General features: G+C 43.3%; 1 protein-coding gene across 1 annotated transcript in view; it reads right to left on the bottom strand.

Moving 5' to 3' along the window:
* The window catches only part of LOC143289911 (uncharacterized), a 27,512-nt gene extending 12,901 nt beyond the window's left edge, over positions 1-14,611 (bottom strand). The window contains exons 1-6 of the mRNA XM_076599150.1: positions 14,603-14,611; positions 9,668-11,115; positions 8,664-8,800; positions 7,216-7,536; positions 5,105-5,283; positions 3,212-3,443 (exon numbers count right to left, since the gene is read on the bottom strand). Of these exons, the coding sequence (XP_076455265.1) occupies positions 3,212-3,443; positions 5,105-5,283; positions 7,216-7,536; positions 8,664-8,800; positions 9,668-11,102 (2,304 nt within the window). The 5' untranslated portion in view covers positions 11,103-11,115; positions 14,603-14,611. The remainder of the gene's footprint in view (positions 1-3,211; positions 3,444-5,104; positions 5,284-7,215; positions 7,537-8,663; positions 8,801-9,667; positions 11,116-14,602) is intronic.
* Positions 14,612-17,500: the final 2,889 nt, after the last annotated feature.

Genomic DNA, 17,500 nt, shown 5'->3' with positions numbered 1-17,500 from the left:
TTCTTCTTTTTCTTTAGTGGTGTGGGGTGGGGGGTTTGGTGTTTGGAGCGGGGGGGTTGGTTTTTGTTGTCTTTTTGTTTTTTTTTATGTTGTTTTGTGTGTGTGTGTGTGTGTGTGTCTGTCTGTGCGCACATATTCATTACAACATTACAGAAATATACAAAGCAAACAAAAGAATAAACAAAGCAATACATGAACAATTAGATATTCACAAACTTGAAGCTAGAATAACGATACAAGCAGTACACACATCTGCGAAACAGTTACAAGGTAGTTTTCAATATCATACAAACAGTACATATCTGTGAAAAAGTTACAAGGTAGTTTTCAATATCATACAAACAGTACATATCTGTGAAAAAGTTACAAGGTAGTTTTGAATGAAGAAGAGACACACACACACACACACACACACACACAGGGGAAGGACACTACTGAGTATGTAATGTTGATGAATGAAATTACCTGCTATCATGTTTCTTCCTCAACCAGCCATATTATTTGTAGGGGGTAAATTTTTTTTTTTTTTTTTTTTTAAGAGCTATGGTCTGTACTTGAGAAAGACTTTTCTGATGTTTGTTTGTTTGTTTTTTGTTTGCTTTTTGTTGTTGTATTTTTGAAGAACATTTTATGTGTGATACTCTTCAGTGTAGTTTCCCTTTCAGCTCTGCACTCTATGTCGACAGAATATTCCACTGCTCACGATAACACAGTATCCCACTACTAATGGAATATTCCACTGCTCACGATAACACAGTATCCCACTGTCGACAGAAGATTCCACTGCTCACGATAACACAGCATCCCACTGTCGACAGAAGACTCCACTGCTCACGATAACACAGTATCCCACTGTCGACAGAATATTCCACTGCTCACGATAACATAGTATACCACTGTCGACAGAATATTCCACAGCTCACGATAACACAGTATCCCACTGTCGACAGAAGACTCCATTGCTCACGATAACTCAGTATCCCACTGTCAACAGAAGATTCCACTGCTCACGATAACACAGTATCCCACTGTCGACAGAAGACTCCACTGCTCACGATAACTCAGCATCCCACTGTCAACAGAAGATTCCACTGCTCACGATAACACAGCATCCCACTGTCAACAGAATATTCCACAGCTCACGCTAATACAGTATCCCACTGTCAACAGAATATTCCACTGCTCACGCTAATACAGTATCCCACTGTTGACAGAAGACTCCACTGGTCACGATAACTCAGTATCCCACTGTCGACAGAAGATTCCACTGCTCACGATAACACAGCATCCCACTGTCAACAGAATATTCCACAGCTCACGCTAATACAGTATCCCACTGTCAACAGAATATTCCACTGCTCACGCTAATACAGTATCCCACTGTCGACAGAAGACTCCACTGGTCACGATAACTCAGCATCCCACTGTCGACAGAAGATTCCACTGTTCACAATAACACAGTATCCCACTGTCGACAGAATATTCCACTGCTCACAATAACACAGTATCCCACTGTCAACAGAATATTCCACAGCTCACGCTAATACAGTATCCCACTGTCAACAGAATATTCCACTGCTCACGCTAATACAGTATCCCACTGTCGACAGAAGACTCCACTGCTCACGATAACTCAGCATCCCACTACTGACAGAATATTCCACTGCTCACTATAAAGTCAATATCCCACTGTCAACAGAATATTCCACTGCTCACAGCAACTTCAATATCCCTCCTGACAACACAAACTGTCCACTGCTCAGTAACTCAACGTCTCACTGTCAACAGAAACATTCCACTGCTCACAGAAACTCATTATCCCAACTGTCGCCTCAAACAGTCCACTGCTCAGTAACTCAATTCCCAACCGTCTACAGAAACATTCCACTACACACAGCAACTTGTGGTAATCATACTGTTTAGTGATGCTACAGATCCCAATGAGGCAATATTTCTCTGACTTTTGAAGGTGAAGATCGACGGGCGCAATAGCCGAGTGGTTAAAGCGTTGGACTGTCAATCTGAGGGTCCCGGGTTCGAATCACGGTGATGGCGCCTGGTGGGTAAAGGGTGGAGATTTTTACTATCTCCCAGGTCAACATATGTGCAGACCTGCTAGTGCCTGAACCCCCTCCGTGTGTAATATGCAAGCAGAAGATCAAATACGCACGTTAAAGATCCTGTAATCCATGTCAGCGTTTGGTGGGTTATGGAAACAAGAACATACCCAGCATGCACAACCCCGAACAGAGTATGGCTGCCTACATGGCAGGGTAAAAACGGTCATACACGTATGCATATGAGCGAATGTTGGAGTTGCAGTCCATGAATGCAGAAGAAGAAGAAGAAGAAGGTGAAGATAAAACAAGCTCCACAACACATACTGAAATGTTAGACGACAAATACAACAATATGTTTGGTTTGGTTTTCTAAACCCAACGTTCCTTTTGCATTCTCTTCCTTTCGCTCCTTCTGTTTTCACAGGTTGAAGCGCTCACAGTCATTCATTTCTACGCAAAAAAAAAACCAAAACAAAAAAAACACTAAATAATAATAATACAATAATAATCTTAATATATCAAATAAGCAGAAAAAAAATGAGAACTAAGCACCTGAAAAAAAAAGCACACACTGCTGTTATCATAGAACACAGGAAAACTTCATGCATGTATCTACAGAGATGATTAGCTGAAACACATATCGCAGTGTGATGAACACACAAAACCTAAACAACAAAAGAAAACAATAAAAATATAAGTTTGAAAATGAATAAATATGCAATCAATTAATAAAAAAGATTTAAAAAAAAAACAAATAAATCACAACACAAGAAATCAAAACAAAATAAACCCTTCCCCTCCCCCTCACACACACACACACTACAACACACACACACACACACACACACACACACACACACACACACCACTCACACTCTCTCTCTCTCTCTCACACACACACACACACACCACCCCCACCACCACCACCACAACAACAACAAACACACACACACACCACCACCACACAGCACACTACAACAAACACACACAAACACACCACACTACAACAAACACACACACACCACACTACAACAAACACACACCACACTATAACACACACACACACACACACACACACGAACACCCACCCTCACCCCCACGCACCCCACACCCTCCAACCCACCCCAACCCCCACACACACACAAACTCACCAGAGGCGTCGCTCCCTTCAGGACGTCGGGCAGCTCCAGCTCCGTGAAACGTGCGAAGGCCTTCTCGTAGGTGCTGATCTTGGACTCCTTGACGTTGAAGCCGGTGCCCTGGCCCTGCAGGATGCCTCCGATGTAGAGGCTGCCCGTGAACACCTTGCCCCCGACATTCTCCAAGCTCACGGAGAAGTCTCGGGACAGCCCGCACTGGGAGGCTGATAAGGCTCTGTCGATCCTATCAATGGAGCAACAACAACAACAACAAAATCATGATTATCCTTTCTCCAGTGGTGAAAAAAAATATTCAGCTGCAGTCTTCACTGAATAACAGACACGGCTAAAGTTACCTCCAGTCTTCGCTAAATGGCAGACATGGATTTACTACTTTCTGAAGCTGGATGCTGGAATTAAATATTACAAAAGAACAAATCAATCATTCGGTTTTTTTTTTTTACTGACTGGATGTTAAACGCTTTATATGATTATATGAATCTCATCTCCTCATCTCTCTCTTCCTCTGTCTTCGTCTTCCACCACCCCCCCCTCTCTCTCTCTCCCCCCCCCCCCAACCCCCCCCCCCCCCAACTCCCCATCACCTCCCACCTCTCTCCTTTGTGTTTCTGGGTTTCTCTTTTGTGTCCTTTCTTCCTCTCTCCCTCCCTGCCTCCCCTCTCTCTCTCTGTCTGTCTACCAGTCAGCCTCTCCCCCCCCCCCTCTCTCTCTCTTCCCCCGCCCCACCCCCCATCACCTCCCACCTCTCTCCTTCTCTGTGTTTCTGGCTTTCTCCTTTGTGTCCTTTCTTCCTCTCTCCCTCCCTGCCTCCCCTCTCTCTCTACTCTGTCTGTCTACCAGTCAGCCTCTCCCCCCCCCTCTCTCTCTCTCTCCCCCCCCCCCCCACGCCACCCCCCATCACCTCCCACCTCTCTCCTTCTCTGTGTTTCTGGCTTTCTCCTTTGTGTCCTTTCTTCCTCTCTCCCTCCCTGCCTCCCCTCTCTCTCTACTCTGTCTGTCTACCAGTCAGCCTCTCCCCCCCCCTCTCTCTCTCTCTCTCCCCCCCCCCACGCCACCCCCCATCACCTCCCACCTCTCTCCTTCTCTGTGTTTCTGGCTTTCTCCTTTGTGTCCTTTCTTCCTCTCTCCCTCCCTGCCTCCCCTCTCTCTCTACTCTGTCTACCAGTCAGCCTCTCCCCTCCCCCTCTCTCTCTCTCTCTTCCCCCGCCCCCACCCCCCATCACCTCCCACCTCTCTCCTTCTCTGTGTTTCTGGGTTTCTCTTTTGTGTCCTTTCTTCCTCTCTCCCTCCCTGCCCCCCCTCTCTCTCTACTCTGTCTGTCTACCAGTCAGCCTCCCCCCCTCTCTCTCTCTCTTCCCCCCCCCGCCCCCCATCACCTCCCACCTCTCTCCTTCTCTGTGTTTCTGGCTTTCTCTTTTGTGTCCTTTCTTCCTCTCTCCCTCCCTGCCTCCCCTCTCTCTCTACTCTGTCTGTCTACCAGTCAGCCTCCCCCCCTCTCTCTCTCTCTCTCTCTCTCTCTCTCTCTCTATTGTATCAACAGGGGCTATGGCCTATCTGAATAAATCATCTGGTCTGGTCTGGTCTGGTCTCTCTCTATTGTAAAGTAGAGAGAAAAAAGAGAGATAGCTGTGTGTGAATTAAGGAGGTGTGGATGGGAGGGGAGGGGCGGGGGGGGAAAAAAAGGAGAATGACTGACCTCCATGCAAATATACACATATACATGAACATAGGCATATATATATATATATACATATACACATCTATCTATTGACAGAAAACGAAACAACCGATGCAAAAAAAAAAAAAAAAAAAAAAAAAAAAACGGGGAGAGAAAACCAAACGCAGTTTAGAGACTCTTCTAACTTAAAGTTTTAGGCTTCCAACCTCTGGATGACATCCAGCTTGTTGGGGTCGAAGGTCTTGAGCACCCCGACGAAGCTGACCCAGCCAAACTCCCGGGGGGACTTTACCCACTCCTTGGCTTCCTCCAGCAGTCGCCGCACCCCCTGCAGCCCCACATCTCTCATCCGCAGCACCTCCTCGGGGTCGTGGTTCAGCAGTTTCTGCAGGATTGATCGATGAATTCATTGCTTGAAGCAGATACTTACTGCAATTTTTGGCCTAAAAGGCACTGGGGTTTTTTGTTTGTTTTTTACTCAAATCTGACCCCAGGCTGTATGTGCCTTATCCGTGTCTGAAAACTAAATTCTGACCAAACACATGGGACCACCTGACACAACAAACTCAATATATGACAACGTTGATTTCTGTTTGTCCCATTGTCGGTATATACATTATTTGTATGTGTGATGAGAATGTTGATTTATATTATGTTTCTTTGTTTGATCTTATGTTTCCTGATAATGTATTGTTCCCCCCTGTCACAAAGGACTGTACAGTCAATGACAGTAAAACATCAAAGCGTCAATATATGACAACATCACTGATCATCATCACGATCGTGCAGCAACAACAATACCACTATTCCAATCGACATGGCACATATCCTTGGCTGGTCAGAGACCAAGTTCTAACAAAGCGCTTTACAAACAAAACATGGGAGCCGTTTGCATGACTCAACAGGCTGCCTAACTGGGTAGAGCCGACTGAGACACAGTTCTGTCTTTCTCTGGCGCTAATCATTCTTCATTTCCTGTGTCATTCAGTCAGGCTTCAGTTCAACAGTACACACACACCCACACTCATACACACACACACACAACACAACACAACACACAACAACACAACACAAGACAACACACACAAACACACAAACACACACAAAGTAGAATTAAAATACAATCAAGAAAACAAATCTATAAAAAAAAAATATATATATATATATATAAACCTGAAAAATACTGAAGGAAATGATACGCAGGAGGCAAAAGATTGAAATAAAAACATGAAAGAAAACGAGCCCATGCTCAATGAAGCCATGCGCACCCACACATGCACATGTATGCACGCATACTGACACAAGCGTGCCCTGAGGACACAAGTATGCAAATAATTCCTGCCTTGCCTTGTCTTGCCTTTGCCTTGCCATGACCAGGCCTTGTCTTGCCTTGCCTTGCCTTGCCTGCCAAGCCATGCTGTAGCATTTCCTGCTCAGCGCCTTCCTCCCGAACCCCACAGTCCACGCCAGGAAGACCTGGCCCCCCCCCACACCCACACACACACAAACATAACACACAAACATAACACACACACACACACACACACAACACACAAACATAACACACACACACACACACACACACAACACACAAACACACAAACATAACACACACACACACATACACACAACAGAACACAACACAACAACACTACACATCCACACACACACCTACCTGCAAAGCCATACTGTAGCATTTCCTGCTCAGCGCCTTCCTCCCGAACCCCACAGTCCACGCCAGGAAGACCTGGCCCCCCCCCACACCCACACACACACAAACATAACACACACACACAACACACACACACAACACACAAACATAACACACACACACACACACACAACACACACACACACAACACACACACAGACACACAAACATAACACACACACACACACACACACACACACACAACAGAACACAACACAACACAACACAACAACACTACACACCCACACACACACCTACCTGCAAAGCCATACTGTAGCATTTCCTGCTCAGCGCCTTCCTCCCGAACCCCACAGCCCACGCCAGGAAGACCTGGCCTACCCACCCACCCACACACACACACACACAACACACAAACATAACACACATACACACACAACACACACATACACACACATAACACACAAACACACAAACATAACACACACACACACACACACAAACATAACACGCACACACACACACACACACACACACACACATAACACACACACACACACACACACACAACACAACACAACACAACACAACACAACACAACACAAACAACAACACTACACACCCACACACACACACACACACGCCTACCTGCAAAGCCATGGTGTAGCACTTCCTCCTCATCGCCGTCCTCCCAAAGCCCACAGCCCGCGCCAGGAACACCCGGCCCAGGCTGAGCGTCATCGACAGGAGCTGCAGACCAGCCTCCACCTCCTCCCTCCCCCACCTCAGCCCGGGGTTCAGGTGGATGGCGGCAACCGCCAGGTGAAGGAAGGCGCCGTCGCTCTCGCCCTTCCGGGGCCGGTGGTGGAGGTGGTCGATGAGGCGCCTCAACTTCTGGTCGTTGGGCAGAGAGTTCACGTCCACCCTCGGGGCGGGGGCAGGCTTGGGATCATCATCAAACAGGCCCTCCTGAAGAGAAGGGAGGGAGGGAGAAGAATCAGAAGGGTGTGTGTGGGGAAGGGAGGGGGTGAAGGAGGGGGTGTGGGGGGTTAGGGTGTGTGTGGAAGGGGATGGGGTGGTGTTGTGTTTTTTTTTTGCGTGCGTGCGTGCGTGCGTGCGTGTGTGTGTGTGAGTGAAAGTAAAGTCAATGTTGTTATCTCTGAAGAGAAATTACCATGTGTTTGTACATATCTCACTATACAAATACATGTTATCATATACATAGATATACAGACAGATTTATAAATATAATAGACAGATGTAGGCAGATAGATAGATAGACAGACAGACAGATAGATACTGTCAAGATAGACAGACAGACAGACAGACAGATAGATAGACAGACAGATAGATAGATAGATAGATCTAGACATTCCTCTTCCCTCATCAAACAAATTTGTTCTCTTTCTCTCCCCCTCTCTCTCTTTCTACACGTCTCTCAATCTCAAAAGTCTCTCTCCATTTCTCTTTCTCTGTTTCATCTCCACCGACCCTACTGCACTGCCGCTACCCACCCCCACCACCCCCCTCACCATGACCATACCCCCCCCCCCACCCCTACTCCCCCCCCCCATCCCCCCCACCCCCCAAAATATTTGTAATGTTTGCTTATTCATGAAGACTCACTCGGCCAAGTTAAGTCTTGCTGTGCTTATGCCCCCAGCGTTGATGCTTCTCGTTCTCTCTCTATTGACTTCTTCCTCCACCACTCGTGTTTTTATTCATTTTCTTCACTTTATTTATATCTCAGCTTAGTTTTGTTCAAAACTCATGTATGTTCACGTCTTCTAGTTATGATGACACCCGTCACATATTCAGTATGTACATGTGACAGGACAGGACTTTATATATATATATATAAGATTTTCTTGTTGTCCTGTTCATCGATATCTGTGTTGGTATTGTGACATGTTCCAAATAAAATACTGTTTAAACCGTTACCTACTTCCGGGAGGTTATCGGCCGTAGTTTCATTTTCTCCGCATAGGCGGATAGTAGTTTGCACAGGCAGGAATGTCAGACCCCTGCCAGAGTCTGCACTAGTTGGGTCACGGTTAAGTATGTGTAATTAAAATACTGTTTAAACCAAGACTCACCAAGTCTGGAGGGTTGACGAGGCTTCTCTTGTCAATCCTCAACTCAAGGAGACTGAAAGGCCTGGCTTGTTTTGCAGCTGACGGCTGAAGATCTAATGGCAATGGCTCAAGCTCACGGCCCCTCTTCTGTCCAATTTCTGGCAACACACAGCCGGGAGAAATGCTTGGTCAAATAGCAAAAAACAGAAAATAGAAAGGTCCAGTTCATGGGGTCGGACAAGCTTTTCTCCACACTTGCAAAATTTCTTTGTCGTCTTCTTCAACCAAACCAACATTATTGATTTGCTGGTGAATCAGTCAATGCATTGTGGCATGCTGGGTATTTTGGGGGGTTTCCACAGTCCACCAAACACTGATAAGCATGGATTACAGGATCTTTATCCTGTGTGTTTGATCTTCTGTATGTGTATTACACATGATGGGGAGTCCAGGCACTAGCAGGTCTGCACATCTGTTCACCTGGCAGATTGGAAGTATCTCTATCCTTCACTCACTGGATGGAAAATCCTTTAAACTCTGTATTTCCTGGCCACAGTTTTCTTTGGCCCAACAACTTCATAAGCTTTATTACTGAAATGTGAATATGATCCATTTGTGTGTGTGCATTTTACACAAGCACATGGGTGATTTGTGTGTGTACAAATGATGTGTATAGATGTGTGCGTGTGTGTGCATGTATGCATGTGTGTGTGCATGCAAGTGTGCACATGCGTGTGTGCACGCGTGTGCGTGTGTGCATGCATACATGTGTGTGCATGTGTGTGAGTGTGTTTACCTCCATCATGAAGGGCCCTAATCAACAGCAACTGATTAACTAAAGCAACACACAGAGACAGACAGACACACACACACACACAAACACACACACACACACACATACACACACACAAACACACAACACACACACACATACACACACATGTACATCAAACATCAAACGGAAACACAAGCACACAGTCATTAAAGATTCTCTCTCTCCCCATCCGTACCACTTTTAAACATACCGTTTTCAAGGACCGCACTGCGTTCCACATGCTCGCCTCTGGCGTGGTGCCATGCAGCTGGCATGTCCACATCTGGACTGCTGAAAAACCTGTATTTCCTATACAGGTCTTCACGCTTCCTGGAACTCAGATCCTCTGCCACTGCTTCCTGGTCCATGCTCGCAGCCTGGGCAGTCTCCTCACTGGGCGGCTGCTTGTTGCCATTGATGAATTTCTGAAGAGCTTTCAGCTCTGCTGAATTGAAGACCCTTGCCAGATGGGAAAGTGATGGGTCAAGGCTTTCGACGAGGTCACCGTTGTTCGACATGGGATCAGGTTCATACGATGTTGAAGCATTGCTTGTAACGGAAGGCTCATAGTCATAGCTTCTGACAGGATTTTCTAAACCTCCTGCACTGGTATGGTTCTGGAGTGAGTCTCTTATCATGTTGTACCTTCTGACCAGACCTTTGGTCAGGTCAGGGTTTCTGACTGAGTCTAGCTCTGAGTCATGGCTCGGGAATGAATCTCTTGCCGGGTCAAAACTTTGAATTGAATCCTCCCAGTCTCTAGCTCTGTCGAGCCTCTGAAAAGAATCATCAATATCTCTGGCACTGTCACGGTTTCGAACAAAGTCTCTTTCCGCATCATGACTCCTGACCAGCTCTGGCAGCAGGCCTTGACTTCTTCCAGAATCATCCCAACCTCTTGCGCTACCATGGACTCCGACTGACTCTTCCGCAACACCCTGGCTTCTGACCAAACCTTGTACTGGGCCGTGTCTTTGGGTGGAATCACACCAATCTCTGGCACAGTCTTGTCTTCTCTCATCATAGCTCCCGATCTGATCAAAAGTCCTGGTTCCTTCCACTGCATAGGTATCCCTCAAACAGTTCTGATCCCTGATGCTAGACTCCTGGTCCAGACCTGCAGAAATGCCGCAGCGTTGTGACAGAAACCCACGAGCTCTAACAGAGCTGTTATCATCAGGACGAGGCACCAACAGCTCCTCTTGAGACAGGAAACGTTCATGATAGAAAGCATCACGCACACCATCTTTTCTCCATGGTTCTGAGCCTCTGTAGTGACTGTCTTCAGACGCAGAGCTTGGGTCAAAATGATCAGAACCCTGGCGTCGTGCTAACAGTTCATGCGTCCTTGAACTTGGACACCCTGGATGTCTCACCAACCAGTGAGGAGAAGAATCATCAAGATAGGGATCATGGCGGAAAACCTCCCCTGAAACATGTCTGCTACTTGGGTTCCTCAAGCCCCCAGGAGAATGCTCATCAAAGTGTGGTTCAAGGCGAGGAAGCCTGGCTGAGAACTGTCTGTGGATGGTGGTTCGGCCATCCCCATGATGCTCCCAAGGCTCTGACGGCATTTCAGGTTCCTGATGACCATGTCCGTAATCCCAAAGTAAGGTGTTTTCCGGTCTCCGTCTGTGCCTGTCCATGTTTGCAGTCAGTCTGAAACATTTTTGTATCACAAATGGGTTTGGGTTTTTTTTACATACAAAGCATACCAAAGGGCAGAAGGACACAAAGAATCAGACAACATTACCAAACTGTCAGTCTGGAACATTTTTTGTATGACAGACAATGAAAGAGTATTCATTTTGCACACATAACGTACCTGAGGAGAGAAGGTCTAAGTGTTGTCAAATAATCAGTCATGTTAAAATTTTACAACACACCCAAACTGTAAGTCTAAAACATTTATGAATGGCTGACAATGAAAGTGTGTTTATTAAATCATATACACACAAAGCTATAAAGTATAATGTACACTTTGGGAGAGAAAGTCTAAATGTTGTCCAGATAATTTAGTCGTGTTGTTTACAACACAACCAAATGGTCAGAATGAAACATTAATTTTGTACAGAAAATGACAATAAGTTATTGAATAACTACACAAACTATACTTAAGCAGAGAAGATCCAAGTGTTGTCAATGAATCAACCTACCAATGTACCAACTACCATTGTTAAATCACAACACAACCACAGACTGTCAGTCTGGGAGTCTCTTTTTTGCAGGTTAATTTTCACAAATACATATGGAAAAGGATATATAAAATAACAAGTTAAGTTATCTGATATAAATGCTAAATGGCTAACTTGCTAAGTGATGTCCACATGCATGCAGGGCATATTTTGTTCATTGTCACATGCATCATGCATTAATGATTAATCACTGATGGGCAAAACTGGCTCCAAATACTTGGGAGACTTTCACCAAACTAATTTTGCAAGCTTGTGTGGTTACATAAATCAATGTATACAGATACCCACAATCTGTAACCAGATACTTTCTGGAATTTACCCAAAGTGTTATGACTTAATCAGCATTCTACACTGAATCAAAGGGCACATAATTAACATATATCCCCAAATCAGTTAATTTCTTTCTTAATCAGAATCAGAATACCTTTATTATCTTGTAGAGAAATTAAGTGTGGTGAAGTCTGTGATACATACAAATTATACACAAAACGGAAAAATTTGGCATACAACATATTCCTAACAAAATAACACTCAACTCAGTCATAGCAAAGCGAGTTCATTAACTTTCCATCATTTAAAACACACACATACATGTGCGCACTCACACACCCGCCCATATGCAAGCACCCAGGCACACTTATTGTATATTTACATGCACACAGTATCAAATTATTATAGTGGTAAAATCAACATAAATAAATACTAATCTGTAAAACATACATACAACAAAATTTTTAACAAACATGGCATAAAAGCATCAATTACAGGCATATAAACATCCACTTAGGTTATAAAAAACATCAATTACATCATCACTAAGATCAGCCTCATTCTACTTTCTAGTAAAATGAAACATCTCAGCTCAAAATCAAATTCAGAAAATTAAAATCACTATCACAGTAGCATTAAATCCTTATTATATAAACAGTTAAACTGATTATTTAAAAACAAAACAAAAGAAAAAAAACTCTCTTCCACCTCTCTCTCTTCCTTGCATTAATTTAATCCACACGCATGCATGCACATGCCACACATGCACACGCACACATACACACACATACAGACACGCACACACACCCCTCCACTCACACCCATACCTCTCACCACCTTCCTCCCCACACACACACAGTTTAGATACAGCCTATTAGGCACAACACATGGCATCATAAAGTAGTAAAATTTATTTGTTTAACAAATTAACTGAAACAGGGATAAAACTGTTTTTATATCTAAGACTCTTGGAAAGAGTTTTGAATTTAAGAGTCCTGTAGCGTCTTCCAGATGGTAAAAGTTGATAGTATATACTGAGTCAATGGCTGCTATCATTTGAGATCAGTTTTGCTTTTTGTGTGACTCGCTGTTCGAAGAGAACCGCAAGTCTGTTTTGTCTCACTCCTGTGATCTTACTGCAGACATTCTCTATCCTGTTCAATAATTCTTACATTTCGAACTTAAGCTTCCATACCAGCATATAAAAGAGGACAGTAACACTGATTCAATAAAACATCTGTAAAAATTCTGCAGTACTTTATCATTGACATGGAGACTTCTGAGCCTTTGTAAGTAATGAATTCTGGACTGACAATTTTTATGAATAAGATGGGTATTAGCAGTAAAGTTTAATTCATTGTCAATAACAGCCCCTAGATATTTACACTTATTCACATGTTCAACTTTCACACCACGAATAGAAAGGTCTGACACTAGACTGACAAAACCAAACAGATGGATCACTTAATCAAATGGGCTATTCATTATATGTGTTACAAATGTGATTTTGCAGTGTATTGTTGTTGACTTGCAAAAAGCTTTCTAACACTGTAGATGGGACAAAACAAGAGTAATACCCCACTTCCTAATTTATTACATCTTACAATTTCATCTTTCTTAACACCGCTTTCTTATTTATTACATCTTATAACCTTAACTTTTTTAAATGACTTAAATATTCTGGTACATTTTGGATTCAATTAGTTCTCAACTAATGGCAATGGTACTTCTCTCTCTCTCTCTCTCTCTCTCTCTTTTAAACATGCCTTACAGGGGATATAATCCATTGGTTTTGATTTTAACACATTTTTGTCACACACACTCTGCTCAGCTAAAACAAAAACCAAACTCACACAGAATCACGAAATGCCAATCTTGCCTCACAACAGATCAGGATGGGGAGATAACGTTTTTCAACACAGGACAGTTAAACTGAAACTTGTTTGAAAGATAACCAGGTAAAATACTAAAATCACTGTGTGAATGAACAGTTAGTCCAATCTGAAATCGTGAGTAGCCATGATCGACAGGTTGATTTCTTCGCTAATTTTACTTGGATGCTGCATTTTCTTTTTGTAGTAGGAGTAGTATAGGTACTGGTAAGTCATCTGCCTAGACCTCTCGGCCTTTTTATGTCCCCATCGAATCTTCATCTTCACTTCTTCCATTATATTTTATTTATTTATTTTCTCTTCTTTTGTTTGTTGTTGCTGGGCGGGGTACGCAAGTACACTTCTATAACTTGTATAAGAAACTTTGTTTTATTCATCATAATCAATTTTTTTTCTTTTATTCCTTGTACTATCATAGTCCGACATTCTAAAGATATGTCTTGCATTTACATCATTTATGTTATTTAATATCTTACGAACCAATTACAACATATTGTGACCTATTCTAATTCAATTCACATAAGCTGTTTTTAGATTAGCTACTGCAGGTTCAGCATGTTCCAGGTTGCCTGTCGACCAAGCAAGCTACACAGCTAGGTCCAAAGATTGCAAAGTCATATTCCGACACGACTGTTATATGGACTGAATGAAAGTAGGAATGTGCCTGTTACAATCCAAGAAACTTAAAAGTTACAATATGGGAAGAACTGATCTGATGTGATGTCTAAATAAAACAGAAACTGAGAAAGAATTACAACTCTAACGGTGATGGGAAAATTTTACACTCACTTTGCGGGATGCAAACCACAAGAGTGATAGCCCTTGGTTAAATAAAAAGTAAAAGTCTCAGAATCTAAAGAAAAGTTACAAACCAGTCATAAATATTAGTAAATGCTACATTACATGTTCATAAAATTGTACTGTTATCAGACGTTTGTGTTGTTTAATCGGGGACCGATAATTTATATAATCGAAGAGGAACGGATGGCCTGTCAAAACCTATGTACGTTTGAACCAATGTGTGAACGATCACAAAAACAAACAAATAAGTAAATAAATATTTTTTTAAATAAAAAGAAGAATTGTTGATGATCGTTTACATATCATGCAGACACTGAATCATATGATTAGTGACTGCCCTTGATGTGATGGCGGACGTGTACTGAATTACCGCTTCAGTTTTCACCCTATTTCACTCTATTTTCTCTAAATGTTTGGGCATCAAGTTATTTAGATATTATTTTTGTGGTGTAAAAAAAAGGGGGGGTCTTAGCAGAAAGGGTGAAATAAGCCCATTGAGTGGCTCTTACAGCTAGTTTGTGTGGTGGATGTGATGGTGGCATGACTTGAGTGAACTCGATCACGTTGTGTCAGCCAAGCTTTACACAAGTGAAAGTTGACATACTTAACAGAGACACGATTACTCTCACCATTCTCTTTAAATAACCACTTTTTGTTATTGCACTGCTTTCATTTTTCTTTATTTTGACTATCCTTTCTTCCTGGCAAAAACTTTCTTCAATTTGTTGGAAACTAAATAAAGGTGAGTGGTCTACTTGTTCATCTTATCTGAGTTTAATTTGTTTTATCCCAAGGGACTGAGTGTGTGAAAATCAAAATTTCAAAATGGTTAACACCAGAAACAAGGGGTTAAGGGAGTACGTAACAAAAGTTATGATGGTAGCCCTTTAGCCAGTGCCAAGGCACCTTCGGCCAGTCAAGCACACTGGACCAAAGTTGGAGATAAGACTCGCTCAAAGAGCGGGAGCTCTGCAGCTGAGTGCCATTCATCCGGCACCACCTCCCCTGTAGTATACCTGGACGATGATGATGTACCCACCCCTTGCCGCATCTGCACGAAAATAATTGGCAAAAACGCCAGATCTATTAAATGTGACAGGTGTAGTGGATGGGTCCATCTCGGGTGTACTGAGGTGTCTCCCTCAGAGTACGACTTCCTGGAAACTGCCAAACCGACAAGTTTCAAATGGTTCTGCAGCCTCTGTGAGGTAGAGTGCAAAAATGTCACTCCTGGAGACAGAATAGCAGAGCAGGGGGCAAAGCTGGAGGCACTTTTTGAAATTGTCATAACCCTCCAACAGCAGAACCAGGCAATCCTGAAGCTGCTGCAAAAGGAGGACAGAGTAGAAAATCATATCCGGGTGCAGGTCAAAGAGTACCTCGATGAGCAGCACGAAAAGGAGGAAAGGAAGAACAACATTGTGTTGTTCAATGTAAAAGAGTGTGAGAGCAAGGCACAGGGAGACACTGCTGTGCATGATGCAAAGCAGATCACAGAAATCCTTACACGTGTAAGTCCAGAGTTTGACAGTAGCAAAGTGGCTACGAATGGCATCATCCGACTCGGCAGAAAAAGGGAACAAACTCAAAGTGATCCCAACCCCAGACCCAGACCCATCAAGGTCATTCTGACTAATACCGCATGCAAAACACACATCCTGAGAAATGCCAGGAAACTGAGAGAGCATGACTCCTACAAGTCTGTTGGCATTGCTGCTGACAAGACTCAGAAAGAAAGACAAGAAGATAAAGTCAAGAGAGATGAGTTCAAACAGCGGAAAGACAGTGGAGAGGATGTGGTCTGGCATAAAGGTGATGTGATGTCTAGTGCTGAAAGAGATGCTTTAATCAAGAGCGGAAGGGACGGGAACTTAGCGGGGAGGGAAGAAGCGGGAGGAGCAGTGGCAAGTAGCCCTGCCCAAATTTGACTTCCCAGTGCCGAGGGAACAAAGAACAATGTAAATACGTGTTTTGTACATAGACCAGCAAAAAATTCTTCTTTTTCTCATAAGTTTCCTTCTCTGAAATGTTATAACGTAAATGTTCCAGAGTTTTCATGTAAGATAGAGGTTACTGAAATTTCCAACGTGGAGGTCACAGTTGAACAGATGAAAAAAGCTCTGAAGAGCCTAAACCCATCGAAGTCCCCAGGACCTGATGAGATACACCCACGAGTATTAATAGAGCTTGCTGAAGTTTTTGCTCACCCACTTAAGATCTTGTTTGATAGAACACTAGATAAGGGTGAAATACCAAAAGCTTAGAAAGAAGCAGAAGTACGACCTATCTTTAAGAAAGGTAACAAGAATTCTGCGGGTAACTATCGTCCAGTCAGTCTAACATCAGTTGTCTGTAAAGTTTTTGAGGGTTTTATTTGAGACGCTCTCTGCCAACATTTAACCAAACATGATCTGTTATCTAGAGAACAGTTTGGATTTACCAGAGGGCGCTCGTGTGTTACTCAACTACTTGTTACATTACAAGATTGGTTAGTCATGCTAGATGAGAAGGTACCAGTCGATGCAGTCTACCTTGATCTAAGGAAAGCTTTCGATACAGTTCCCCATCACAGACTCATGAATAAACTAGGAGGCTATGGGATAAAAGGCAAGCTACTATTGTGGATCAGAGACTTTCTAAATGGAAGATCACAGTTTGTAAGTGTAAATAGTAGTAAATCATCAAAGGTTAAGGTAACTAGTGGTATACCACAAGGTAGTGTTCTTGGCCCAACCTTGTTCATATACTTTATAAACGATATACCTGGTGAGGTAGATTGTAAAGTAAAATTTTTTGCAGACGACACCAAGGCTTACTCTGCCATCCGAAATATAGAAGATAGAGATCACTTGCAAATGTGTATACATAATCTGGTTAAATGGACAA

Source organism: Babylonia areolata, chromosome 14 (assembly GCF_041734735.1).
Source record: "Babylonia areolata isolate BAREFJ2019XMU chromosome 14, ASM4173473v1, whole genome shotgun sequence".
NCBI lineage: Eukaryota > Metazoa > Mollusca > Gastropoda > Neogastropoda > Buccinidae > Babylonia > Babylonia areolata.
The sequence above is the reverse complement of the archived record's forward strand: the minus strand, read 5'-3'. Positions and strand labels throughout refer to the sequence as shown.